This window comes from Harpia harpyja, chromosome 5, assembly GCF_026419915.1.
Source record: "Harpia harpyja isolate bHarHar1 chromosome 5, bHarHar1 primary haplotype, whole genome shotgun sequence".
NCBI lineage: Eukaryota > Metazoa > Chordata > Aves > Accipitriformes > Accipitridae > Harpia > Harpia harpyja.
In genome coordinates, this window is record NC_068944.1 from 70,522,411 (window position 1) to 70,549,858 (window position 27,448).

The 27,448-nt window shown below is 46.5% G+C and overlaps 1 protein-coding gene and 1 long non-coding RNA gene across 4 annotated transcripts in view; one reads left to right on the plus strand and one right to left on the minus strand.

Moving 5' to 3' along the window:
* KCNQ3 (potassium voltage-gated channel subfamily Q member 3) overlaps positions 1-19,389 on the minus strand; it is a 209,368-nt gene extending 189,979 nt beyond the window's left edge. For all 3 annotated transcript variants that reach the window (XR_008235335.1, XM_052788256.1, XM_052788255.1), the window contains exon 1: positions 18,923-19,389. Coding sequence is in view for 2 of the 3 variants with exons in the window: in XM_052788256.1 (XP_052644216.1) it covers positions 18,923-19,293 (371 nt within the window). In the remaining variant the exon portion in view is untranslated. The remainder of the gene's footprint in view (positions 1-18,922) is intronic.
* On the plus strand, positions 18,909-20,758 carry LOC128142292 (uncharacterized). Its single transcript, XR_008235336.1, has 2 exons — positions 18,909-18,996; positions 20,516-20,758. It is a non-coding gene; the product is annotated as an uncharacterized LOC128142292 (long non-coding RNA).
* Positions 20,759-27,448: the final 6,690 nt, after the last annotated feature.

A 27,448-nucleotide genomic window follows, 5' to 3' on the forward strand; every position in this document is an offset into this window, starting at 1 on the left:
GTGATACCAACTTCTCCTACTTACTAGTCCACTTTTTTCACACTCTCCTTTTCATTATCTGTCCCCTGAGCAAGGAAGGAACAGTCTGTGAGAATCAGCAAATCCAGCGCTACGCTCCTTCCAGTCTTCCCTTGCAAGAGGCTTGTCTCTGTGCCATGCATGCAAAACACTAATAATACTGGAGCAATGAGACTACTGATTATTATAGTAATCATAACTGTTTTCTTGTTAAATTATACCTGCCCCAGCTGGTAATCAGAGTCATTTTCCGTGTCTTGCTGTCTACAAACTTGGACACGTCTTGGGGCAAGGATCCTCTGTGCTATGTATGGGCAGCGCACAGCACAAGCGACACAGCTGGGCAGGGTGGACTGCATCTCGCTGAGGAGGTCAGGTGTGTCTGTGTCTCACCAGCTTCTCAGGGAAAGGTTGGAGGTTTTACGGAAGCAATGTGATGGGACCTAAAAGTGCTGGAAGGCGTCTGGGCTACTCTGGGAGGTACAAGGATGCATAGCCCAAAAAGCTTTCATCTCTGCTTGTCCCTGAAGGTATTTCTATAGTGTGTATAAATACATTATAAATAATTTCTGGGTTAGTAAAATGGCACTTACCGCATCAAAATAGGAATACGAGCTGCAGTGACTGTGTGGTACTATGCTATTTCAAACACACGTTCAGAGGTATGTCAGCCATAACCTTTGCCGTCACATTCACCTCCCATTCATTTCAGCTTATCACATGACTGCACACTGCTAATAATTTTCTTATCTCCACTAAAAATTATTTGGGGGCTTAAAAAGGGTGCCATGACGTGAAGATTAATCTCCAACTAAAAGCCTGATTTTTATGCTCGATTTGCTGACTCGGAATGAGGCCAGTGACTTTCCTCTGCCTAATCTTAAAAAAACCCCAACAAACCACCAACCTGCAGGGAATGTCCTGTAGATGATATAAAACCATAAACAGAGAATTACAAAAGGTCTTGCACCTTGATACCATGTTGCAGGCTAAGGCATTACATGAGTCACAGAAGTAAAGAAACTTATTGAAGAGAGGCACTGTCAGGCCATGAGAACAGAGAGAACGGCTAAAATCATCATCCCACTTACGTGCCTTTCACAGTGCTGCAAACTCTTAGATTTATTGTTGTTTCTCTTAATCCCCAGCTTGTGTAGCCAGGATACGTCATGGCTGACACAGCTGCCATTGAAAAAAAAAAACCCAACAAAAAAGCAAAAAGAAAGAGAAAAGTAGAACTTTCGCTTCATTGTTACAAAGAAAAGCTGGAAAACCTGACCATGTGGTACCAGCCGGAAGAACTACAATCCAATTGGTAAAGAAAAACCCCTCAAAGTAGTCATTTCAACCAGCAAAGTCTAAAGCAGACACGTTTGCAGGCCTGATTCAGCACAAGGCTTCTTTCCCATGCAGGAACAGTGGCAGACGCTGTCTCTCCCGGGCTACACCACTAAAGCCTAGGGCTCCAGCATTAGGCAGAGAGGAGATCAACTGGCAATTGCTTGTTAACCTTTTCCAAACCATTGCACTGCTGCACTGGGATGGCTAACGGAGATGTCAGGGTTGGCTTACTCCTGGGTCAAAGGGCTGAAGCTCTAAACTTCCTTTTTCTTTATAGATAGTCCTGCCTGGTTGTTATTTGAGGTAACAGGGACACTGCTCCTAAGAGTGTTTAAGCAGAAGTGTAACCTACCTTGTGTCTCATTGGCACCCCTTTTTACAGCTCAAGAGTGGATGAAGCAAGCTATTTGTCTTTTCCCCCTGCTGAAGTTACCTTTAATGTGCCTTGAATATGCAGCTCCTTTAGGCTCTCTTTCTTCTTTAGACCTTCTTCAGGTTTTGCAGCTAAACCACGAGTGTGTAGGGGGGAGAGAGGGAGATTTGTTGTCCCAGGATCAGCCCCAAATTGCCACAAAGCACACTGTCCTTGGATTTCAGCTCTGAGGGCTGTGCTCTGCACTAAAATAACAAATGAAGTTGAACTTCTTCTCCTGCTGTTCAGGTGCCAGCGTGTAACTCAGAGCTCTGTGCTGTCAAGTGAAAATGACAACCGTGACATGTACGAAGAAGATGGATACACCTCAGCAATCACGGTCTCCTGGCTGCCTGCAGAGCAGGAATAGCTCAAGCAACAAACAGCTATTTTCCACCACTACCTGGCCAAGAGACCTCACCTCTGACCAGGTCTTGGGCTTGTCCTCAGTCCACCCAGAGCACACGGGGTCTCCCATGTAGGCCAAGAGCAACAACAGGTTTTACACTGAAGACACTTTGCAATTAGAGGAAAATAGGCAGCTTGCCTGAAACAGGCACCAAAGCACCAGGAGGGCAATTAAGTTGTTTTTTCTATACAAGCAGCACCTTCATTATGTAGCTCCTAACGTGTTCACCTACAACAGTAGCCTTAATTCCCCTCATCCTTCTGTTTTACCTCTCACAGCACAGTTAGTCCTCTTCCTTCTCCATTTTGCAGCTTTATTTCCAACATCTCCCTTGTCTCCTTCTCTAGCTCAGCTGCTAGTTTATCATCGTCACTGGAACTGCGTTCACAGCTGCTGGCTTCTTCCCTGCACCATTGCTACTCTCACCTCACTCTAAAAAACCATTGGCTTTATTGCTTTTTTTTTCTCCCCCTGCTTTTTTTTTTTAACCAAGTGGGCTGAAAACCATTCTTTTTTCCCTCTGGACAAGGCAGAAACCAGACAGGTCCATCTGTTCTCCTTGCAGGATCAGAGGCAAAGAGACTGCATGGACACCCAAAAATTACATCCCACTCTTCAACAGAGCTGACAGCTCTGAAGGAATGACCATATTGCAATTACTTTTTAAAATAACTCAGAGATACAGCTAGATATTTGTGCTCTGGAGAGGGTAACATTGACTTGGAGCCCTTTCCAGACAAAAGAAAACCCCACATTGTGGCAATTATTATTTGGCTATCAATCTAGGGACTACATTGCCCAGAGGAAGCAGCAACAATTTCTGACCCCAGTCCTGCAAAGCCATGTTACACGAGCTTTCATTTCTGCATGCATGTGGAGCCTGGGGGACATCAGCAGAGTCCCACAGGAACATGAGGTAAACCTAAGAGGGACCACAACAAGACTGAGGTACAAGACTGAATCAGAATCCAACGCTGCAAAAATTTGTTCTTGTTGATCTTGTTTCACATATTTAGCTGCTCTGAAAAAGGTGTTCCAGTCTTAAGACTGCATGAGTTTTTAATATTCGGGGTAGTCATCTTAAGGCCAAAAAAGGATGGCTCTGTTCTAACCTCTTGTCCAGAGTACTTTGTAAACTTATTATCCCCGCAAGGCCTTCAACAATTTGATTAGGGTAAGATTCATCTCACTTAAAGTTAGTGTTTGTAATGTACAAATGTTTTGTAATGTATGTATGTAAATGTAACGTACTAGTGTTTTGTAGTGTCTACATCTAAGCTGTGTATCGAAGCTCCCATTATAGTCAAGGGATATCTATTTATTTGGTATCATCTCTGGTAATCAGGATGTGATTTATCAGTGTCATCATTTACTTCAGGATGAGTTGAACAATCACCAGTACTCCTATAGCAGTGGTTTATACTGGCAACTGAGGAGATTGAAAGGACTTGGCCATGTTTAGACATTTACAGGGAAGATTCCTACATTTAGTCCTAAGAATCCCAGCTCAATTACTATTACTGCTACTACTTATGCTATGTTACATTATGATGTTAACAATCCAGTTAAGAAACAAGTGAATCTCTTTTTCCTGAGTTACTTCATCGCTCATTTGCTTATCTGTTGCTAAATTAAAAAAAAAAAAACAAACCCCAAATCTAACATATTCATGGTTATAACTCAAAGTCCTGCTTAATCAACAGCAAGGAACATGCAGAATTATTGATTTAAGCCCATGTTTTGCAGCTAAGCTACAGCCTACAGCTGTCTTTTGGAAAATTCTCCAAATTTGGTTAAAAATAAAAAGTGGAAAATTGATAATTTCTTGTGCAAATTCTTCCAGCAGATATCTGCTCCCCTATTAGACCTTATCTATAGCCTGAATTTATCTTGTACCATCTTCCAACCGTTGCTATATCATCATTTATGCAATTAAAAATCCCTCTACTGTAACAGAAACTCCCAGTCTTCATAGCCTGGAACAAACGATGGAGCACTCAGATTAATGCTTATAAACACATTATCTGCTTCCAGTTGCTTGGAAATTAACTCCTGGTAGCATAAGTGAAAACAAGCACTGCCAATGAAGATGAGCACTGACACGTTTCCATCTGCCCAAAATCTCTTTTCTTCACCCATCCTAATAATGTGTTCTTTAGAGTTACTGTTTCCAGAAAACTGTAAGGCAATATAACAGAAGAGCTTTTCTCTGGTCTCCAACAAAATGTTGCTTTGGAGTTGATAATGTCTCTGGGAGCAATGTTGAGTTCTCACCTCGTTTGCTGGGGAACGTGGTGATTCAGGCAGTAAGACACAGCATTCAGTCCTGCCTATATGCTCACTCAGTAGAGAAAGTTGCTGTCCATTTATTGTTACACCAGGAGCTCCCATCCTTCACTTTTCTCGGTTAACATCACTGGCAGCAAATGGAGCTGCAAACCAGGACCTTGCATTATCACCCTGACTCTGGGAGCAACAGCTGCAGGTGTGGTTCAGGCTGTGTATGAAGTAGCATGAAGATCTTGGATTAGGCTGTATGCGGTACTCCTAAACCTCTTCCCCCTACCACTGAGACCAGGAATGTGGATAAACTCGAGGGGCAGGTATTAGCTCAGTTTGTACGCTTTTTGGGAAGAGAGATGGGTATCCACCTCCACTTCATGTTCCCTCTTTCTGGAGAGAACAGCTGAGTCACCGCAAGAAATCTGTTACCTACAGAGGTCCTCAAGAAATCACTCTTTCCCTAACACCATCATCACCCCTAGAGCAAAGAGTGATCAGGAGCAGTGACTCAGAAGTGTGTGGGTCTGAATCGCAACAACTCTAAGAGCTTCTCCTACAGCGATGCTGTTTGCATAGGGACTCTAACTTCGCGCCGTGCCCAAAGCCACAGGCTGGTCCATCGGGAGTACCTTACCACCGGATGCTGAATTCAACATCGGGGAGCTGTGTGACCAAAAAAGAAACACTAATGATGATGAAACACGAGGTGATTCAGAGATAATTCCTGCACCTAAACTACCTCACACCATATGGACAAAGTAATTTGTACTGAGTCCCTACTCTGAGGGAATTAGAGGCACAATCTTAATGGTGACATAGGTGAATTCAATGTCAAAGTCCAGTATAGTTAAAAAAAGCATAAAAAAGACCAAAAAGTAAATACAGCTATGTCCAGGTAAGAGACAAATTGTCATCTCAGCTCCGTCAACCTGCTATCAGCTCTTAGGCCAACTGAATTTAAGTCAGACTGTACTCTACTGTTGTAGTGACATGAAGTATGAAAGGCTGAGCAGTCACACAAAAAGCACAGCTGGATGATCCAGTGATTGGTGTTGTGCTTCAGTAGCGAGGTGCTGAATGCCACCAAAGGAAAGAGAGAAGATGGGACTGAGTGAGGAAGGGACAGGGAGAAAGAGATGGGAAAGCCAGGAGTTGTAGAGTAGGGATAAATTCCTGGAGACTAAATGATTCTTCTGAATGATGAAAAATTGGTGGAAATGTCAAATTACAACAACATCAGTAGAAAAATTGGCAAGTCTTTGGGAAAGGTTTCCTATTTTCAAGGAACTCTACTGCCTATGCTAAAGATTATCCCCAGCGTTTCCCAGTGTCAGTACTCCCAACATAGGCAAGGTTGGTGCTAGTTAGCCTAGCGGCGAGCAACTTCCTTTGTGGTTAATATGAAGGTTGTTTCCTCCACAGTGTGCTGACCTGCTCAGCATCTCTGTCCAGATGTGCTGTCTCATTTCTGTCCATGCATACTAAGGATTGAATAGAGTGGGAAGGGAAGAATACTCTCCATGACTCAGGGCCTAGAAGTCTGACCGTTACGAGACATGCATAAAACAACATCTTCTGTGAAGAGCAACAAAATCTATCACTCCTCACAACATAAAATAGTTCAAATCTTGGAGATGGACAGAGCTTATCTGGATACAGCCCTGAGCAATCTGATTTGGCTTTGAAGTTAGCCCTGCTCTTTGGATTGGACTGGAGACCTCTAAACCCTTCCAAACTAAACGGTTTTATGGTTGCAATTGTCAACTCCCTCCTATAGCCCCAATATCTGACAGGACCTACACCAAGAAATGGGCAGAAAGACAGTGCTTTGCTTGTGCAACTCCCCCAGCTTATCTGCTGTTTTTGTTAAATAACTAACTGCATTTATGCAGGAGGAAAAATCCTCTCTCCACTTTGGGGAGCAGGGAGAGAAGGAAAGACCCCATGCTTGCATAAGCCAGCTCCCAACGTGAAGGAAACAAGCCGCGAACACCATGGTGTGAGTACAGGCAACTCTGGAACAGGTTGATGCTTACTTGTTATGTTGCCAAGGGATCTCCAACTCTCCTACTTGCCCCATTTCTCAAGCTGTCTTACCTTACTGGCAGGGCAAGTTTGTTGTGGCAGGGAAGTACCTCACCAGAGGTGCAGGACCTTGACCTTGGCCTCTGGCACTAGCAGAGTATCAAAAAAAATGAAAAGATTTTGTAGTGGGTCCAGAACAAGCTTGTGGTGCAGCAGCCAAATCCAATTGTTCTTCTAACTTTATAGATTTACTCTGCATTTGCACTGACATGACTAAAAGAGGTTGCTGGCTCAGTATTTCTGCAAAAACAAGCAAAACACACACTAGCAGCTGTTAATGGAATACACCACCACTCAAAAATGCTTCCTTATGTTAAGGCATTTTCATGCATTCAAATTTTGTACAGTTCTCCAGTGATTTCAGTATTAGGTTCAATTATGCTAGTTTACTGATTCAGCTGGTATATGGAAGTAAGTACACCCTCTAAAATACTGAATGGTGCTTACATATCTACAAAGTCTCCAGCTTTACAGAGAAAACTATAGCACATAAAAAACAGTCTAAGCTTATGAATGACCATCACAATCACCCTCATTCATCCCAGGCCATTCAAATTAACATTTTACAGGCTTCAAAAGGACAACATCCAAGCCACTCACGAAGTGTTTTCTGGTCCTTAAAATACACCTTCTAGAAAGCAGTGTTGTCCGTTCATTGATTTGGGGAGCTAATTTTGAGTGGTGGAGACAAGAAGATCAATGCAAATGGACAGAAATTCAGGAATAGGAAGAAGCAGGACTGCTGCTGGCAAACTCCCACCACAGTAACTCCTGTGCCCAGGTAAATCACAAATGGCCACAAGAAGATGCAGGGAGAACTGAGTCAATCACAGCCTTTGGATTTGAAGCTCAATACAAGAGACAGTTAAGTCTGGGTTTGAGCATGACCTCAAGATCAACTGCAACTATGATTATAAATCAAGAGCACATTTATGGGAGGGCTCAGGGAGATAGACCCCATAGCAAACCAGAGAACAAAGGGAAGGTGGAAAGGTAAACTCAAGGCTCCCAACTAGGAAAAGATCTTAAAGCTACTGAAATCAGCAGCATAAGCAGGATGATAAAACTGAGGACATGAACTACACCATCATATTTTTCTTTGGCCTAATGTCAGGGATGACTGTAGGCCTGTCACAGCCTGAGATAAGAGGCAGCCCCATATGCACAGCTCTTGAGGAAAGGGAATTAGAATTTTATGATGAGCCCAAAATTAATAAAAGCCTATGTAACAGTAAGACTTATATTCCTCTTGCCTTTAGAGGTAGGACTCGTTTGTCTGAAAGCGGCTTTTACTGCAGACATCTACCAGAGATCAAGTCACCTCAGCTCCTGCTACAGACAGTGGAGAGTTGCTAAATGGAACTGAAGCTGTGATTTATTTCCATGTAAAGCAGACCCCTACATCTGGTTGGATGAATTGCACCGTAAAATCTATCAGCTGTATTGACTAGGTCTCTACTGACTATGAAGAGAACTTAAATGCCTATTGCACGCACAGAACCGTACATGAACATATCTAAACTTAGTTATCTTAATGCGGCTTTGAGTCCTGCCTCTCAGGTCAGGCAAAAAGTTTCCCATCCCCCAGGTGTTTTCCATGTAAATACCTAAATTCAAGTTAGTTACCCAAGGTCTCCTTTGTAGTCAGTGGAAAGTTTCAGGCACTGCAAGAGGTGATTAATCTCACCTATTTTCGAATCGTCTTTAGGATGAGATTAATTGCACTCCAGAAATTTCTACTTCCTGTTTTTCTTCAGCAGCTATAAAAGGAGTCCAGACTGCTACGTCAGATAAGGCGCTAGATGGATGGATCCCATTGTGAGTGTGGAGGGACAGCCTCTCAAGCCCTGAGGAAAAGCAGGGAAATAGAGTTCTTTTAAGTAATTTAGCGCTGGAGACAGTAGCGTATTTGAGAACGTACCATGTGATAATGCCATATTGTGAGAGCAGAAACTGCCATGAGCATGAGGCTGCCAGACCCCACCTCTGTGCAGCGTCGTGGCACCCAGGACCTAACAAGGTAATGGAGCAACGTCTACAATAACGAGTGAGACAAAATCAGGAGAAATGTCCAAATATCAGCAACAGCGCAACTAGAAATATATTCTTCTGTGTTTTACACAAATCATAAAAAGTTTGGTAATGAATGATCAGCAGGGTCTTCCTCCCGGACTAGTACCACAAAAAATTATTCTTTTGTTAATATGCCAAGATGTGGGGGTGAAGTATTTGAACTTCCATGGGAGTTTGATCAGCACAAGGAGTGTTGAAACAGAAAGGCAGAAGCCTTGACAAAGTCCCATGAACAGGGAGGGGAAAGGATATAGAAAATAAAATATGTTATTGGACACACACATAGGGTGAAACCTACATTATTTCAGTGGGGCAGGATTTCTTGGGTCTTTATCTGAGTGAAAGCTCTTATCCCAAAGCAAAGTGGCTTTTTGCATAGACCCAGGAGGATATCCTCATGGTGGCACAATCTCACATACAACAATTATGTCTATTCTAGTAACCCAGAGATGCTCAGTCCTACTCTGTCCACGAGGCCAGCTGGGGAGCCCAGCGCCCATAACACTGACCTCGCCTCCAAAGCAGGGAGCCACATGCAGACTCCTACTGGGAGCAGTCCCAGGTCTGTGGCAACACTTGATCTGTGCCCAGTCACTTAGTTGTCACAGACTAAAACCATGTCACGGGTCATCCAACAATGCTGTGTTAGTGGCCAGTGTGTGCCACTGCTGGGGAACATCCGCGGCACGGCTTTGCCAATTAGTCTAGACATAGTTACTGACTACTCTAGGCATGAGAAAAGCTGCTGCCATATCTGCAGTGCAAGGATGGTCCTGCCCTGCTGCCCTATGCATCTGATGCCACTGCACAGTGTCTGAGGTCTGATCGGGGAGCCTCAGCCAATACTGTGCATTGAAATTCTTCCAGCACGTCTCACAAGAACAGCAGTGTTAGCAAAGGTAGAAGAGCAAATTCCAGTTCTTGTAATTACCTTCCTAAATTAATTCCCCTGCAATTTCAATCAGCTGCTCTTGACATTCCCTCCTCAGGGTGTAATCCCTTCTCATGAACGCTCTGAGTGGTGCGTAGAGAGGCATGAGGGGAAAAAAGATAAGCAGAGCTGATGCTGCACTGCCTGGTGGGCAGCTCCCCACCGTGCGCTTTCGGGATTTCACTATCAGTCCTTCAACAGCTGTACTTGCTTCTCCTCCATCCCCACTGAAAACAGAAAATTTTAGACTCTCTGTATTTACAGTCAGTGGGGAATGCCCTGTAAAGAGTCTTCTGGTTTAGGATGAACATCTCTGCCCTTCACCTGAAGTTAGGTATAACCCAAATCTAATGGCTCCTATAAAATATGTTAGAACTGGGACTTGGATGGATCGGAGCATTTAAGCTTTCAGCATTGCTTTAGCTCTGCTCTAGTGGTGGACAGCACACTGAATTATTTTGTTATACAAGTTACACACCTACCATGTCGAAAGCGTGAAAAAATCTGAGATGGGAAGATAACATTTAAATGTGTATCACTGAACTAAGTAGATAAATGTAGCCCAACAACAATCAGGTTTGAACAAAAAGAAATGAGGAAATATTTGCTGTTTTGACATAGATGTAATGTCTCATAAAATCTTAGTTCTAGAATTAATTCAAGTGACACAGAGAAACCACACAAAAACTGGCCATAACAAATGATAACTTATTAACCAGGAAGCATGGAAGTTGTTATTTAGTGAAATGCTGAATGGATTTCCTTAGTTCTGGTCTTATTAAGTGCTTCCTTAACTATCTATGAAAAGAATTAAATTGAATGTTAACAAAATCACAAAGTACTAATCTGGAAGGTGATCAAAACACCAGTGAGGATAGAAGAAAGTAAATATGAGATGCATCTGGGGTTAGAAAACAACACTAGCGAGTCAACACAACAGTCACGAACTAATACAGCTTGGCAAAGGACTGCAAAACACATCCATACAGCTCTCAGAAACAGCTCTGGAAACAGGGACGACAAGCAAGGTGCAAGGATCCATAAAATGAAATAAAGCCTGTAAAGTCAAAGGAAGCAAATGACAACAGCCAACCCAAACAGGATTAGGATTCCTCCACTGCCGCTCCCGTACAATGGACCTGTAATGTTCCACCACCACATAGCAGCAACCTAGAAAAGGTAAAGTAGGAAAGACTTTGGCAAGATTAATACACGTAGGAGAAGGGAGTGAGAGCACATGCCACCTCAGGAGACACTGGATGCTTCTCAGGTCAGGGTCTCAGCACGTCTCCAAACTGAGATTTAGTTGGAGATATGTAACTCCACTTCACCACCTTTTTTTAAAACCCACACAAACAAGCAAAAGGCAGCACCTCTAAGGAGGGTGTTATCAAGGTGTTATCCTGGTGACTATAACCAAATGTGGCTATTAAGGTATAGGAGGGATGAAGGCCTGTGACGAATCCTGCGGAGAACTGTAGCTTAGGAGAATCTCACACAGCCTAAGTAGAGCAGCAAGTTGGTTGGGCAGAGGAACGTGATGATACTTAGTGCTGCTTTCCACCAGACTTCAGTCACGCTCTTCTGCTTTGGATGACCTCAGCGACACCTTGGAAAGGTTCCTCCTGACATCAGTGGGACCTTTCATTTGCTCCAAATTAAACATGCTCTTAAGTAGTTTGCTCGCTTACGGCTGGGGAAGACAATTTACAGATTTCTAGCCTGAAAGTTCTCCCAAAGTGCCTTTTTCAGAAATAGGTTACCATGAACCTAAATATCCCTGGGCATGTGCCTCACTTCACAGAAAATGCTAAGCTTCCCAGCTATCATCCTAAGACAGAAGGCAGCATACTTAACGGCTCTTGTGGACCATATTCCTTGTAAAGCTATTAATATTTAAGTTATCCCATTTAATACAGTATCTGCCAGAAGCAATAGCAGATGCAATATCTCCGTGGCTCCATTCCTTCTGTAAAGTTCCACGCACAAGAAGGGAATATAGCATTATTAAATATAAGAATAAACATTATTATTTATTTATACCATGCAAGGCTGATCATGGTAGTATCCAACCACCCAGCTGCCTAGCTATAACTAAGGTCACCAATCTATTATGTTTCTAAACAAGATATAAACGATCTTAACACTCACTCGATGGATTTTGTTTAGAAAGCTTCTTACAGCTGTTAAATTAGATCCGAATTACTTAAGTGTAGACTTTGTCCTTGAATATGCATTCCCTCACCTGACCTTGCACATACATCTCAATGATGGAAAGGCCTTTTTACTCACAAAGAAGTACAGAACTGTGCTCTACATACATGCAGTTTTTTATATTGGCTAAGCTATGAACAAAAAGGATTTAATCAAGTCATGTTTGAAGACATGGAGCCCCAAAGAAAGAATAGAAAGATGCTGGGTGAGTAGCTTTTGGTGTGGTGCTTGGGAGAGGCAGGCACTGCTGGGGCACCTTCATGTTCACTAAAACACACTTAAGCATAGTGGTATATAACTGGCATTATATGTATGTGAGGACTTTTTAATTCAGCTGTTAGTATGCATAGTCTTTAGTTACTATTTTTACCATTAGATTTGTTCTGAATGTTTCTACATTCTGCACCAAAATGAGCAAAATGGGCATGGAAAGTCTCTCCCTGCTCATTTTTGAAACATCTTCCTAACCTCCATCTCACATTAAATCAAGAAGTAAAACCTGCGTGGCCTCTCCACCAGGCAGCTGACCCAGAGGTGCCCAGACCCTGCTGTGCCCCATGGCGATCTGATGTTTGCTGCGAGGAGCAGAGAGGCACAAGAAGAAACTGAGATGGCTTTTATGAACTGAGTGGTACCTGAGTGGCTGGGATAGTTAATTTTCTTTCTAGTAGCTGGTATACTGTTGTGTTTTGGGTTCAATATGAGAAGAATGTTGATAACACACCGATGTTTTCAGTTGTTGCTAAGTAGTGTTTATACTAAGTCAAGGATTTTTCAGCTTCTCATGCCCAGCCAGCAAGAAGGCTGGAGGGGCACAAGAATTTGGGAGGGTTCACAGCCAGGGCAGCTGACCCAAACTGGCCAAAGGCATATTCCATACCATGTGACATCATGCCCAGTATATAAACCGGGGGGAGTTGGCTGCGGGGTGTGGATCACTGCTTGAGGACTGACTGGACATCAGTCAGCAAGTGGTGAGCAACTGCATTGCGCATCACTTGTATAGTCTAATTCTTTTATTATTATTATTATTATTATTATTATTGTCATGTTATCATTATTATTACTATTTATTATTGATGTTGTTGTTATTATTATCACTATCATTATTATTTTCTTCCTTTCTGTCCTATTAAACTGTCTTTATCTCTGTCCTATTAAACTGTCTTTATCTCAACCCACAAGTTTCAATTTTTTTCCCCCATTCTCTGCCCCATCCCACTGGGTGGGGGCAGACTGAGCGAGCAGCTGCGTGGTGCTTAGTTGCTGGCTGGGGTTAAAGCACGACAAACCTCCAACCAGACTCCCAGCTGCTGCCTTGGAGCTATTCGGAAAAGTGTAGTCCATGGCTTTACCACTGACAGTGTCTCCAGGACTGTCAGGGTAGCACTGAGGCGGTGCTACTCTTCACTGCCAAATTTCTCAGAAGAAAAATATGGTTTGCTGGCTGCTGGAGGGGCTTTGCTGTATCACCTCTCATCAAAATGATGAAATCTGGGGCTGTTCAGATTTATAGAAATTACACCAGGGGCTATGACTGTTTTCTGAGGGTTCTATTCCTGGGCTGAGCTGACAGCATTGAAAGACCAGCTGCTGAGTGTTTGCTGTTGCTGGCAGCGCCAATACTCGCCCACACGTCGGGCTCTCCCTCGTGCATCGCCGGCCGCGGTGGATCTTGACGCCCATCCAGATGAGGCCGCGTGGCCTGGTGTGAAAAGAAGATTGCACTTGCAGAGGGGTGCTCAGGGACCTGCATCCCCGGGGGTTTTGGGGTTCACCGAGGTGCACGCCTGTGCTACAGGCAGCCGTGCGCCTGCAGCTCCGAGCAGCCCATGGAGCAGGCGTGAGCAAGCACCAAAACTCAGCAAATTAGCAGCGTAGCCATGGCAACACCGAGTGCGCGGGCTGACCGACCCAACCCGCCGGTACCCGCTCCGGGAGCAGGTCTCGCTGTCGGCACTGATGTCCTAGCAAGGAGTTAGGAGGCTGTAGGTGAAAAGACACCTATTGCCACCAAAGGGCCAGGTCTGTAATTTCAGAGGTAGTTTGGGTGCTTAAACAAGCGTTGGGCACCTACGAGCTGCCGAAGTGACCACGAAGCTACGGTTGGGGATCGCGAGGCGCTCACGTTACACAGCCTGTGGCTTCCCCAGGCTCTGCTGCTCCTTCTCATTCCCACCAGCAAAGCCCAGCTTTCGGCAGCTGGTGACCACAGCCTGCGAAGTCGGCCGATTCCAGCAGCTGAGATACAGTCGCATCTCGCTAAACCGCACGCAGCCCAGGGCGGACTCCGCAAGCCTCAAGGGAGACGCAATAGCAGAGGTGTGCGGTGAGGTCTCCAATGACTAAGACTTCATTAGTTTTTACAAAGTATACTGCAGAATATTTATCCGTGCATTATGCTGAATTAGCATAAATAATTAAAACAGAAATCGTATTGGCGAACACGTAAGCAAAGGGCACTTGCTAATGGACCAGACTTGCTCTGCTGCTCTGGGGACTCACTTAGAGACAAGTCCATGCCAAACAGGCCAAGGAAGCATTCGTATTTGTCCTTCTTTTTACCCCGAGCCTGTTTCCATCTCGCCCCAGATGGCTAACACAGGCTGGCGGATCAGTGCATCTTACAGAGCATCTCTCAAAGGGTGAAGAGGAAAATAATGGAAAGTCCCCAGACCCTCAACCTGTTCCCCAAGTCCCGCGACGCCCTTTTCTGCAAACAACCCACCTACGATCAGTCATGCAAGAGGTGCTCGCCGGTGCTTCCCAGAAATACTGACGATTTGACGGATCACATGACTCTGCCTCCTCGTTTTATTCCAGGTATTAAGTGGTATTGCAAGAAGATTGTATGGCAAATAGGGAAGGGTTTTCAAGTGTTCCCCATGGTTTCCCTCTCTCGTCAGCAGGTACACCCTGGTGATCTACACCAGCAGAGTGCAGCCAATATTGCACACTTTCCCAAAACGGAAAATCTAATCCCAAGCCTTTTCCTAGTCTTATTTTTCTACAAAAGTAAAGGCTGAAGTTGTCTCAGAGGATGGTATGAAGGTAAGACTATCTCCTAGCTACCACTCCTTCAGCCTCTTTTTTCTTTAAGTCAGGTTGAAAATTTTCACAAATTTCAATTGCAAACTTAGTCTGTATTTTGTTACCTTTCTGGGCTCTGACCATTATCCACCAAATATTCTGTGCTTACAATTAAAAATAAACTGAAAAATCAAGATCTGACTTCTTCTCAATTTTTCATTTAATTCATTTATGCTTCTGTGCATAAATAAAGCATTTGAATGGCTCATGGAGGCGAACAGGTCTCAAGACGGTCTCCCTGGCCAAAGTACACATCCCACGAGGCACAACCGCAGAGGGTTCCTGCAATATATTGCACTACTCAACACAAAGGAAAATACAGTACATCACGGGAACAGCAGTTACACCTACAGGGAGACTAGCTCAGAAAAGAGCAGGGATAGATTGTAGCCTGACCTGCAACTCCCAAGAGACATTTCCAAATTAAAAACCTCAAAGCTTAAACCAGATTTTTTTTTTTTTTTACTGAAAATGTTCAGCAAGAGTTTAGTTTACAGAGGTGAAATTTTTCATGGGAAAATCAATTTTCTCTTATCACCTATGCCATTAAGATATTGCCATATTGCCAAGAAGTCTGTGAACCCTGATGTCCTAGCAGAGAGGAAGTTCATGGGTGTTACGTAAATCTCTTGTCTAGCAGAGCTGCCAGAGAATAAATGTTTTCAGATGGTGAAGGAAACAGAGTCAGCTTCTTTAGGACCAAATCACCCTCCTCTTTGCTATAAGGATAGGCTTGGACAAACTCATTTGTGCAGAACAAGGAGGAAGAATCGCAAGGAAAATACCTCATGTCACTTTCTGTAAATCACTGCCAGTGAAAGCTGAATGCTAAAATTGCCATCAGGAATTTCTCCCTTTGTCCCCTAGCATCTTTGTCGCTAGGGCTTGGTAGGGCCTGATGATGTTTATGCATTCTCATTGAATTATTTCACCAGATTGAATCATTTCAGCAGATCTAACCCCACCTAAACTAAAGTGAGCGTTTACAACAGGCACTGCGTCAAACCTTATTTATGTGCACATTATAACAGTGAGATACACAAAGGATCACGACCCCTTTGCAGCCATATGGGCATCACTGTACGATTTAACGAGATTCCATCTGTACCACCCTTTTAAAAGTTCTGGCATCCAAAGCTTTTGCAAAGACCTTTGCAAAGCCCCTTCCTGCCCCCACCCAACACCCTCGGCAAATGCTGAAAGTTGCAATCGTGTTCCATCAGCAGCTTCCTACCTCCTAAATCCTGGGATATACACAGCACTGGACTCCTTTGCATCATCTCTTCCTTAAACACCTCTGAATGCTGGGATCTATAAGGAATTCATCACATCCACCCATGCTGCAATCCCTTTTGGCCCTCAGCTGTTTATTCTCTCTTTTTGTATACGAGAGCAACCTTCTTACTCTTAATTTTGGTTGCATGGTATTTATTGCAAAGTTACACAGAAGACTGAGACGAAGTATAACATGTCATTAAGATAAATGGGACTTTTCTGGAAAATTAAAACAGCATCAAATCTGTAGATTTTATGGAAAGGCTGGCAATCTCTCACCTACCCAAGGGAAAGTGTAAACTGTTCTAGTGTGAAAAGAAGCACCAGGGGACTGCTGGGATGGCACTACGCAGTGTCATAGCAGCACCTCCAACATGAGAGAGACTCCTTTTCAGAAGGAAAAAGGTAAAAAGGCAATTCATTTGAAAGCAAGAACAAAGACTCTGGATATCAACTTAGGTGCTGCTTCCCCATGGCACTGCTCCTGCTCTCGAGCAGGTCATCATTTTCCAATCGCAGGAACAAGCTCTGAAGCCTGTCAGCAAGATCTCACCACACTCTTCCACCACTTTTGGCAGATTTCTTTTGTAGGATTTGATCCTACAGTGAGGTAAGAGCCCACAACTTCTACTAAGTTCAGAAGGAGCTGAGACTGAACAGAAACCCAGCTGCAGCCTTGGACTGCTGAGCCCCCCGGGGTGTCCTGGGAAGGGATGGGACGTCTGTGCTGAGCTGACAGACCGGGACTTGTGTATTGTACTTCCTTTAAGGATAAGGACTCCTAAAAGTCTTTTTTTCATTAATGTTGAACTTGGCACCGATTGTCTTAACGAGACTGTTAGTGACTTCTGGGAGAGCAGGTCAGACTCGCACCTCAGTTTTGCAGGACGGAGTATTCACCAAAGAGAAGTTGGCCAGATAGAGCATCAGGTCTGCTCCGAAGAAGGATCAAACCTTAGAAACATGCTGAATTTTTTCCCATTCTATGATCCATATTGCATGAGGACCTTAAGGTTAACCACACATCTAGAGAGCTATCTAAAATGAATGTTGTAACTTGGAAATTTCTATACCATTGCAAATAAACATGAATCTCTCAGCACGCCTGAGCCTCTCTAGACTCATCCACTGTCCTATCGCTTATATCGAGACAGGAGCCTGGGCGTGGATTTGACCCAGCTGGCCACAGAAAGATGCCAACTGCTCATAATGCTCTGGCGTGCGCTAAAGCCTCACTTATGCAGTGTGCGGGGGCTGACCAAGGCAGGATGAATGGGGTGCCCCTCCATCCAGACGTGGCTCTCCCCAACAAGAAGCAGCGTTATGCAATACTGAGCACGATCGAACGGCGAGCTCCGGACTAAAGAGTCTCCCCAGCACAACACACCCCAAATGCCGTCTCTCCCTGCCTGCTAGCACAAGTTTTCCTACGGCAAAAAGGGGCTAAGGAGCTGAAAAAGTGTCACGGCATCCAGTGTCCCCATTTTCACAGAAATTAATCTGGAAAGCAGGAATCTGTGTCCCAAGACGCACTTTATGAAAACACTGAAAAGAGGGGAGCAGCAATGAGTGAGTTGCTCACAGCAGCAGCAGCACCTCAGTAGTGAGCGCTGCTTTTTACTCCTCGCCCAGGGCTAAATCCCTACAACCATCGACAAGAAAATTGCCTGAAGGTAAAATCACAGCCCTACACTCAAGGTGTTTATTTGCAAGTGCAAAGGCTACACCAGTGATGAGGACTTCCCAAGATCCAGCTGCAGGCTCACAGCCCATGCAGCCTGGAGCACTTTGTCTTCGGCAAATAAGCCAATTTCAGAAATCACTGCCTAAATCCTCTATCACATGGAGCTCTGTACACGTTATAGCATTAAACAGGAACACCGTGATCACTGATAATCCCTTGGGTTTTCAAACACATTCACAACACTTAAGACCACGTTTATTTTAATAAGACTCTGCCAACTCCATTCTATGCTGTAAACAGATATTTTTTTTTTTGTCTATATTCCTTATGAAAACTTCAGGGAACAAAATTGTTAGGAATGCAAAACAGTGGTCATTAACTTGACCTGTCACCTTTGGGCCACAAAACGAGTTTGTTTCCTCTCAGTTCGCTTGCGGTCAGTTTAACTTTCTGGTTGACAGTGCTGCAATGCTTGGGTTTCATGCACTGCAGGGTGACGCTTATTGGAGCGAAACCCGATGGTTTGCATTTGACACTTTCAACTATTGAAAGAGCCGGTCCGCTCGGGGTTTGTAACAGCTGCTTTAACCGCACGCAGTGCTCGAGGCTGAACTGAAGCCGGCAGCGTCCCCCTTAAGCACTTCGAGCCTTAAAACTGCTCAGAGCTTGCTCTTTCTGGCATCCCTTTTCCAGGGTCTGAGACACACAGGCTCGGGCACGCCGCTCCAAGGCAACGCGGGTGTCCGTACAAGAGAGAGTCGCGGGCTTAAAACAAGATCCTCGTTTTGGAAAACCCGACGGCAGAAGATAAAAAAAAAAAAAAAAACCAACAAAAATAACTAAAACCACTCAGCAGCACACCCCATAAGAAGACCCTTGCTCCCCACACAACCCCCCACACTCGCCCCCCGGTGCTGGAGCCAGCCCCCCGGAGCTCCTTACGCCGAGAATGATAAAGCAAAGCGGTGGCCCCGGGACGCATCTCCGCGGGGCAGCCCCCCCCCCCCTCCGCCGTTCCCCGCCGCCCCGGGACGCACCCCCGGGAGGGGGGGGGGGGGGGAGAGCCCGGCTCCGCGCTCCGCGGGGACTGCGCGCCCGCGTACTCACACGAAGGCGTGATAGAGCAGCGCCCAGCCGCGGGGTCGCTCCAGGGCGTCGTAGATCAAAGTTTGGATGCGGCGGTACTTGGCGTGGTTCCGCTTCACCGGGCGGCTCAGGGGGGTCTTCGCCAGCAGCCCCAGCCCCGGCGGGCTCCGCTTGCCTCCCTCCTCCTTCCCGCCGCCCTCCAGCAGCAGCGTCCCGTCGCGGTCGGCGCCGCCGCCGCCGCCCAGGGCTAGCGAGCCCTGCTCGGGGTCGCCAACGCCGCCGCCGGCCGCCGCTCGCCGACCCGGACCCGCCGCCGCCGCCGCCGCCGCCGCCGCCGCCGCCCCGCCGGCCGCGCTACCGCCCGCCGCGCCGCGCCGCGCCTTCAGCCCCATCGTCGGCGCCGGGCCCCGGAGGCGAGCTGCGGATCGGCGGCGGCGGCGGCAGCCCCGGGAGCCCCAAGGCCATGATCCGAGCTCCCCGCCCCTCCCCCCCCCCCCAACGATTGCTTTATATATTTTTGTATCTGTAGCTACATGTATAGCTGGCTGGCTATATGGAGGGAGGGAGGGAGGGGGGGGTAAAAAAAAAAAAAAAAAAAAAAGTGGGGTGGGGGGAGGCAGTCACATCCCCGTCAGGTCATCCTCGCCGGCGGGCAGCGGGGAGGCAGGAGCGCGGCGGCACCTGGGCCGGCGCAAGGGAGGGAAATCATCGCGGAGTTTATTTACCAGCCCGATGCCCGAGCCCCTTCCTCCCCCCCCCCCCCCCGCCTCCTCTTCCTCCTCCTCCCAGCTCCTGCCTCCCCCCAAGCCCTCACGTTAGGGAGTGGCCCATTGTATGCAGCCAGCAAATAGCCGGGCGCCCGCCCCCCCCCACCCCCCCCGCTCCCCCAGCCCCGGGTGTCTAGTCATCCACGGTGCGTGGGGCACCGGCCCCCCCCCCCCCGGTTGCCAGCCGCCGCTGGGGCCGCCGGAGCCGAGCGGGGAGATCCCGGCAGCCGGCGGAAGAAGGGGAGACCCCGCTCGACACCCGGGGGATCCCCCTGCAGCATCACAGCCCCCCTCCCCCGCTGCGGCTGGAGAGGAGGGGGAGGGCATCCCCGGCCCCCGGCTGCGGGTGGGTGGGTGTGGGTGGGTGGGTGGGGGGGTTGCTTTCACCACCGGAGCAGGAAGGAGCGGAGGATGGGGGATGAAGGATGCCGGGAGAGGCGGCGGGTGGGCGGCTGGAGGCGCTGCCTGCCGATGCGGCTCGTTCTGAGCCGAGCCGAGCCGAGCCGGAGCCTCCGCCCGCGGAGGCGGGGGGTGAGGGGGCAACACGCCCGGGCAGCCCCCAGCCCCGCCGGGGAGCAGCTTTTTGCACGGGTCTCTTGCGGGAGATGCTGCTTTTGCCCCAGCCCGGGGCTGAGATCCATCCCCCTCCCCGGCTCCGGGTGGCTCCTCGGGGGAGCAGCGCCGGGGCCCAAGCTCAGCTGCAGCCCCGAGGGGGTCTGCCCTGACCCGTCGGACCTAAGAACTGCCCCCCTCCTCCGCTTTAGCATGTGTACCAGCACCCCGGTCCAGCCTCGGACCTAAAGCCCGAAGGGATGTGATTGACAGCCCTGTACCCTTTTCCTTTCAGTTTCTTGGTCGCAAGGAAGATGGGAAGAGACAGCTTTTGCGTGCCCTGCAACCTTGGTGCCCTGGGATTTCTGCCACAACGCACTAGAAGCATCCCCTCTCCTCTTAGAGCTGCTCTTGAGTAAAAATCTGCCTGCAGGGCTAAGCATTCGCGTAGGTACACCTTGGGAAGATACAAAGGGTCTAACCGAGCCTTTCTTTCTTGCCAGATAATAATAATAAAATTTTAAAAAAAGACAACGCCTTACAGATTGCTGTTTTTTTTCATGAGAGGTCCTCCGCCTCCAGGTGGGGGAGTTTTCCTCGTATCTCCTGAAGAGATGCCAAGACACCCAAGAGCCCTTCCAGCCTCATAAGAGAAGCAGATTTGCCACCTACTCTAGCTGCTCCTGCTCCATTCCCCAAGGGATTTATGATCTGAGCAGTCCTTCTCCCGTTTCACACATGAGGAAGGACAACAGATGCAAAGGCAGCTCCTGGAGGTGATTTTTGGACCCGCCACAGGGCCACAGAGACCATACTGCTTCACACCAGACTATAGGCCACTATTGGAGATGTCCCGGGTCACTCAAAAATGACACTACTGTCATTGCATTGCTGGGTGGAAGAAGGGCTGTTTCCCCTCTGATGTTTGACCCTCTGAGGGTCCAAACTGAGCACATTCTGTGCCAAAGAAGAAAAAACACCTCTGCCTTCAGCTCTGCAAGCTCCAGCATTAATACATCTCAGTCACCACCCAATTTTGAACCTTTGCAACCCCAAGGGATTTGCCCACAAGCAGACGTGAGCAGACAGCGCGGTATCTCACCCACACGGCTATAGCGTCAGCAGCCAGTGTCAGGTTAGCTGACATCTCCATGACACTATCAGCAAGGAGCGGCTGGCCCGAGCGTGGCACCAGGAATGCACGCGTTTTGCTCCCTGCTCAGCTAACATCTATCAGCATCATTTGAATGTCATTTATAGCTGTATTCCCAAGGAGGGCTGTGGGAGGCTAGGAAGTTTTGATAACTAGGCCATTTATCTCTCTCCAGCTCCTGTTCTACCTCAGTACAATAGCGATGATGCTTCCCAGTACCACAAGGGAGCTATAAGCATTAGCGAGGATGTGTGGGGCGCTGAGAGTAGAGCACTTACTTCAGATAACACCCTATGCCTTAACCTGCATCCCAGCGTTACATAGGAAGAGGTGGGAGGAGGAGGGGGAAGGAAAGAAAATTTATAGCTAACCAATTCATCATAGTTTTGAACCACAACAGTAAATGTTCCAACCAAAATGGGGATGGTAAATAATTTTCACGGGGGGGAGCAGTAAATTATTTTCATTTGCAAAGGGTTGTACCAATGTCACATAGCAATAGGTGATTGATAGGCAGGCACACCAGCTTGTTTGGCTTTTATAGCCCCTACACCAGTGACACAACACTTTGCAATATCAATTACGTGTTGGGTTTTTTTCAGTTGCATCCTCCAAAAGGCAGGCTTTTGGGACATTTTCAAGTCCCAGATCACCCCCGTACAAACCACCTTTTAAGACCCGACAGGAAAGAGTTTCCATCTCCTCTCTAAATTTAAAATCCCATTGCTCAGTGTCAGGAATTCTCCTCCTCCATGGTCCATCTGGGATAACTATTGCGCAGATGCAGCCGTACTGGCTGGGAAGCCGTGTAAGGCAAGGGGAGTTAGCTAAAGTCTTCTAAATCAGTGCAAAGACACGCAAGAGTTTCAAGGGGATCTGAATCAGACCCTAATAGTGGTGCTACAGGACCTCGTTGGCGGTACCGCTGCTTGGGACCCCGATCCTATCGCACACCTGCTGGCAAAGCTCCCACTGACGTCAAAGGGAGTTTGGCCAGATGGAGCCCTCCAGGCTGTGATTTGGCTTGATGAGCAATTACACTCCATTACTATTATTTATGATGTGTTGCTGGCAGCGCCCGACGTGCACAGGTTTGATATCCACCTCCTTGGCTGACGCTGGAGATCTCTGTAATCAAAAGCAAGTGCTTCTGCCGAGCTGGAGTTTGCAGCCAGGAGGTTGTAACCAGCTCTGTTGGGAGCGTGCAGAGGGACCGGTGATAAGCATCTCCCAGTAGGTTACGCTGGCCCTTGTCAAAGAGAAAACTGGTTCAGTCGGAGAGGTTACAGTCTAAAATCAGAGGAAAACAGGAAGGGATTATATCTGTTGGTCAAGATAATACGGCTTTATCTTGGCTTATTCATAGATCAGCTGGACCCTTGTGAATGACAAAGCACAGGAGTGCTTGGTAAACCACACACAGAGTGTGTTTTAGTAGAGCCACATGAACATTCAGCTGGAACATCTGGATCATGTTTACAAGAAGGAAAACTGCAAACGGAAAACCAGTTGCTCTGCAAAAGACTTCAGGAGCAAAACAAACAAAGAGCTGCTCGTGAGCTTCAGTGACAGAGGAACAGAGATTTGGTACTTGAAAAAATGGTCGGGGGCTATCTAGCAATTGGGAACAGAAAGCAACACTGTCCATAGTGTGAGTGAACCTATCATTAAATGTCATGTCCTCCTTTAGTAGGACATGTTTTGAGAAAGGTGCTGAAGAGCAGAACCACAGGGATCATGTCCTGGCATGAAAGATTTGAAGCCTGAGGACCTCTTGACCTAGCAGTCCTATATAAAGACCCGGCACAGGGAGGGTGAAGCTATATAACCACAGAAGTAAGTGGGATCTCCGTTTCAGTGTAAGCACACAAGTGGTGTTGACTTTTGTGGCCCTTCTCTTTCTATCCTTCTGCTGGCTCCTCTACCTTACTGAGCAAAATTTTTGCAGCGCTTCAAGGCTTCTCCTTTCTCATTTAGGGTGACAATATCTAATCCCATTTTTAGCTGGTCTCTAACACCAACCTCCACTCAACCTTTGGTAGAAGCTCCATCAAGCACCCTCATGCTCTCTCCTCCGAAGCTCCAAAGGCTTTGAGGAGGACTCCATCCACACACAAACCTACTTCGTGATCTTTTTCAATCATTTTCTTAAAACTTACTACTGGGATGCCAACAAAATCTACCGGTGTGCCTGTGCACAGTCCAGAAGCACCTGCTGATGAATGCCAAATGAGACAGCATAAGTACAGAGTGCAGCACTGATACCCCAGCTAATTCAGGCAGTAGGAGCAGTCTAGCCATAAAAGAGACCTGAAGCCCCATGGGGGCTGATTTAGGGGATTGCTATCCCAGACACATTGTTCAAACACCCAACCTATCTCGTGTACTGTGACTACAGTGTTCAGCAGCATAGGTATGCTCCAGCATTTCCTCTCTCCTCTTTGTGCATCCATGTCCTCCTTCTTCCTTATAGTTACGATGTCAAGCTCTTTTTTTAGGGCTTGTTTCTTAGGGCTTAGCATTGAGGGAATCTAAGCTGTGGCTCTTGCTCCTGCCTGCCAAACCAACACAAAACGATGCCTAACAGTCAGTAAGTGGAACAGCCTAGTCATGCATGAAACACCCTCAGACTTGGTCTTAAGTCAGAGTCGCAGGTTTGATCTTTATTTTTAAAATCTATGGCCTAGTTTAACTTGAAGCTACGGACTGTGATCTGCAGATGGTCAAAGTGATCAAAATGTCACCTTCTGGTTTCCAGATCTTTGCGTGAGCTGCATGAAACCAGTCCAGGCAGAAGGGCACACAAGAGCCTTGTTGGGGAGACTGAAATCAGTGTCTGCTCCTTAAATCTGCTGATGGAAGAAGGGTGGAGATGTCCATGAAATCTCAAAGCTGTGCAGAAAAATAAAAGATAGTTATGACAGCCAGCATTTCCTTCCCTAGACTGCAGATGAGCCTGATGAAAAGTAGCTGCTGCCTCAAGCCGTTTTCCTTTTCTCTACAGTGACAAGGCGCAGCTGGAAACCAGAGCCTGTATTAGCTCCTGTTTAGGGTCAGAATAACAGTGGGGCTGGTGCTGCTGGTCCCAAAGTGGGCAAAATTCATCAAAAGAAAAAAACAAACCCCAAATAAAACACCAACTGTAAAACACCTTCATAGAAACAGTGCTCGCTTGAGGGAAAGACTTACCTGGACGGGTCCCCTGGTCTGAGAGCTGGCAGGTCAAATGTTCCCTGGATTGTAACTGCAGCAGGTTTGACCTAGCACACAATATCACTGCCTGCCAGTGGTGGAAATGAGTCCACAGAAATTACCCATGCCAACTCTGCTCTCCCTAAGGATTGAATCCCCTGGCACTCAACGATCCTCTGAGCACAAGAGGTGGCCGCCTGTGCCTTCCATAGCAATGGGAGACCAACTGCCAGCTGTCTTTGGCCTCGCTGCCTACTAGCTTCACGGAAAACATAAAGAGGAAAATAAATCACCACCACTACAAATTACTGCATGGACAAAAGAAAATCAATACACTGTAACTTCACACCATCTCAATGCCATTAAAAGATCGTTGCAAACCAATAAAAAGAGCATCCATAATTCACTCGTGCTCACCTTACTGAATCCATGGCACAGTGCAGAAAGCATGTGTGCATCCATAATCTTGTCCCATCATTTTGCACCGTCCTTGTCTTTGAGACAGGAGGAGAGATTTCAGCCAGCAAGGTTCATGCATTGTATCAGCAGCTCCAGACCTTGGACTTCTAGCTCTGCTGAGCTCTGACCATACTAGGCCTTGACTTTCTTGAAAAAAATACTCATTGTAAACTTTTTTTTTCTCAACCCACCGAGCAGAGCGTGCTTAACCTTTTCAGGTTGTTGGATCTGCCTTATCATGATTAATTTTCAGGCATGCCCCTTTAGCACACAAGGCAAGGCAGCACTGTAACATTAAAAGTCAAAGGGCTGCCTGAAAAAATAACATGATTCTTCAGGGAAGGAAAGCAAGCAAATAAAGATGGGTCTTCATGGGTCTTTTGCTTTCTCTCATCTAGTGTCATGTTTTATGACTTTTTCTGAGCCACTTGGAATTTCTCACTTCCCCTCCTGACTGTAAGTGAATGAAATTAAGGTGAGAGTTTCACTTCCAGGTGTTGGGACATCACAGGATCAACCCAAAATCCTGACATTTGAACTCTCATCACTACAGCTGGCAACTCTGAGGAATATATAGTGGAGTCATTACTGACTGAAACGATTTTTCCATTTCTTTTCAGATAATTTTTAAGCTTTCAGATTGTGCCTAATATAATATAGTCTCTCCCTGTTAAAGAGAGTCCATCCGTTGGATATTTTCCCTTAACATCAGGATAATGAATTGAAATGTCAGTAGTGGAAATCTGATCGTGCTATGGATTCAACAACAAATGAAGTCACTCTAGAGTTACTAGAAGGTGCAGCCTGTGACTGCTTTTACAAAGGGCTCCCACCAAATTCCCCCTTTGCCTTCAGACCTGAAGAAGTCACGTTTGCAATGATGCGTCTTGCAGGCAATCTACCCTCTGGTTTCCTTTATGCTGTCTACTTTTAAACAAGGAAGCAGCCTGGCTTAGCAAACCAATATCTCATTTGGGTTTTTTCTATAAATACTTATTCAATGCTTCTAATTTTATGCAGAATAGGAATGGCCACATGGCATGATTTGAAGTAGAAAAGAGGGAGGAAAGGGGGGCTACATACGGGAGAAGGCTCTGAATACCAGTTTATAATTGCTATAAACTGATCCATTGCAAGTTCCTCAGTCAAGTCCCTTCTAGTGGAGCAAGACAAGAAAGGTCTTTGCTTTGAGTGTCTTGAGTGCCAGAATTGTGTTTCTCCATGACATGGGCTTCATCACTGTTGGTAAAATTTGAGGATGATTGAATACTGGTACAACTGCACCACCAGCTCTGGGTTGGACCATAACTGGTTATACAAAGCATCACACAAACTGAAATGGTGATGTTGGCTGTCAAACCATCATGGTACAGTCTGCTTTACAACACTCAATAGTCCTATTCCTATTAGGTCCTAGTAACTTCAGTTGGAGCTCTCTCTAATGGATAGGAAGCAGTCTTCAGATATTTGCAGAATCACAGAAGACTGACTGAGGTTGGAAAGGACCTCTGCAGGTCATCTCGTACAACCCCCCTGCTCCAGCAGGACCACCTAGAGCCAGTTGCCCAGGACCATGTCCAGATGGCTTTTGAGTATCTCCAAGGCTGGAGACTCCACAATCAAATATTACCTCATTTCTGACTTCCGAACACCCAGCTACACAAAGGATTGATTGAAGTACCTGACATATATTTTAATTTCAAGGAATTTAACCCAGAACTGCACTATGATTCACAGCTATAAGTCCTTCACATGTGGGACCCAACTGGCTTGCAAAGCTATCCCATCCTTATTTCACATTCAGCCCTTGAGAGGAGAACATCCTTTGAAAGAGCCTGTCGGATGGCAATGATCCTATGGGCAAAGTTTCTGTCCACTGTCTTTGGTAGCAGCAAGATTTCAATCCAGTCTTCCAAGGATGCCATTTATCACCTTTCCCAAGCACAGGAAGAAATTGCTCTGTGTTAGGACAGCTTCTGTCTTCGCAAATGTAAAAGTGAAAATCTATTTCCAGCCTCCCTTCCCTTGCCCAGTTGTCTCTAAGATGACACAAACCCCACTGCCAACTTCCCTTTCTCATCAGAGGCAGTCTCTGATAAGCAGCTCCTTGAGGGCTTTCTGAACACTGCAGCTCTGAAGGACCAGCAAAAGCCTTCAAGTCCACACCACATACATACCCCAATTTTCAGATGGCTTCTCTGAGGGCAGACATTCTTGTGCACAGGCAGGCACAGGTCTCCAGCCCATGTGGTCTCTTCATGCTGAAAACGACAGTGGGCTGCACAGTGCCAGGAGCTCACAAATTTTTTTCTACTTGGTTTGCAGTTGAACAGACCCACGCGAATACACAGGTTCCCTTTGAATGATGCTCCCAAATCTATGGCTTCTGTTGTTCTCAAATGTTACCTTTCTATTTCATAATTT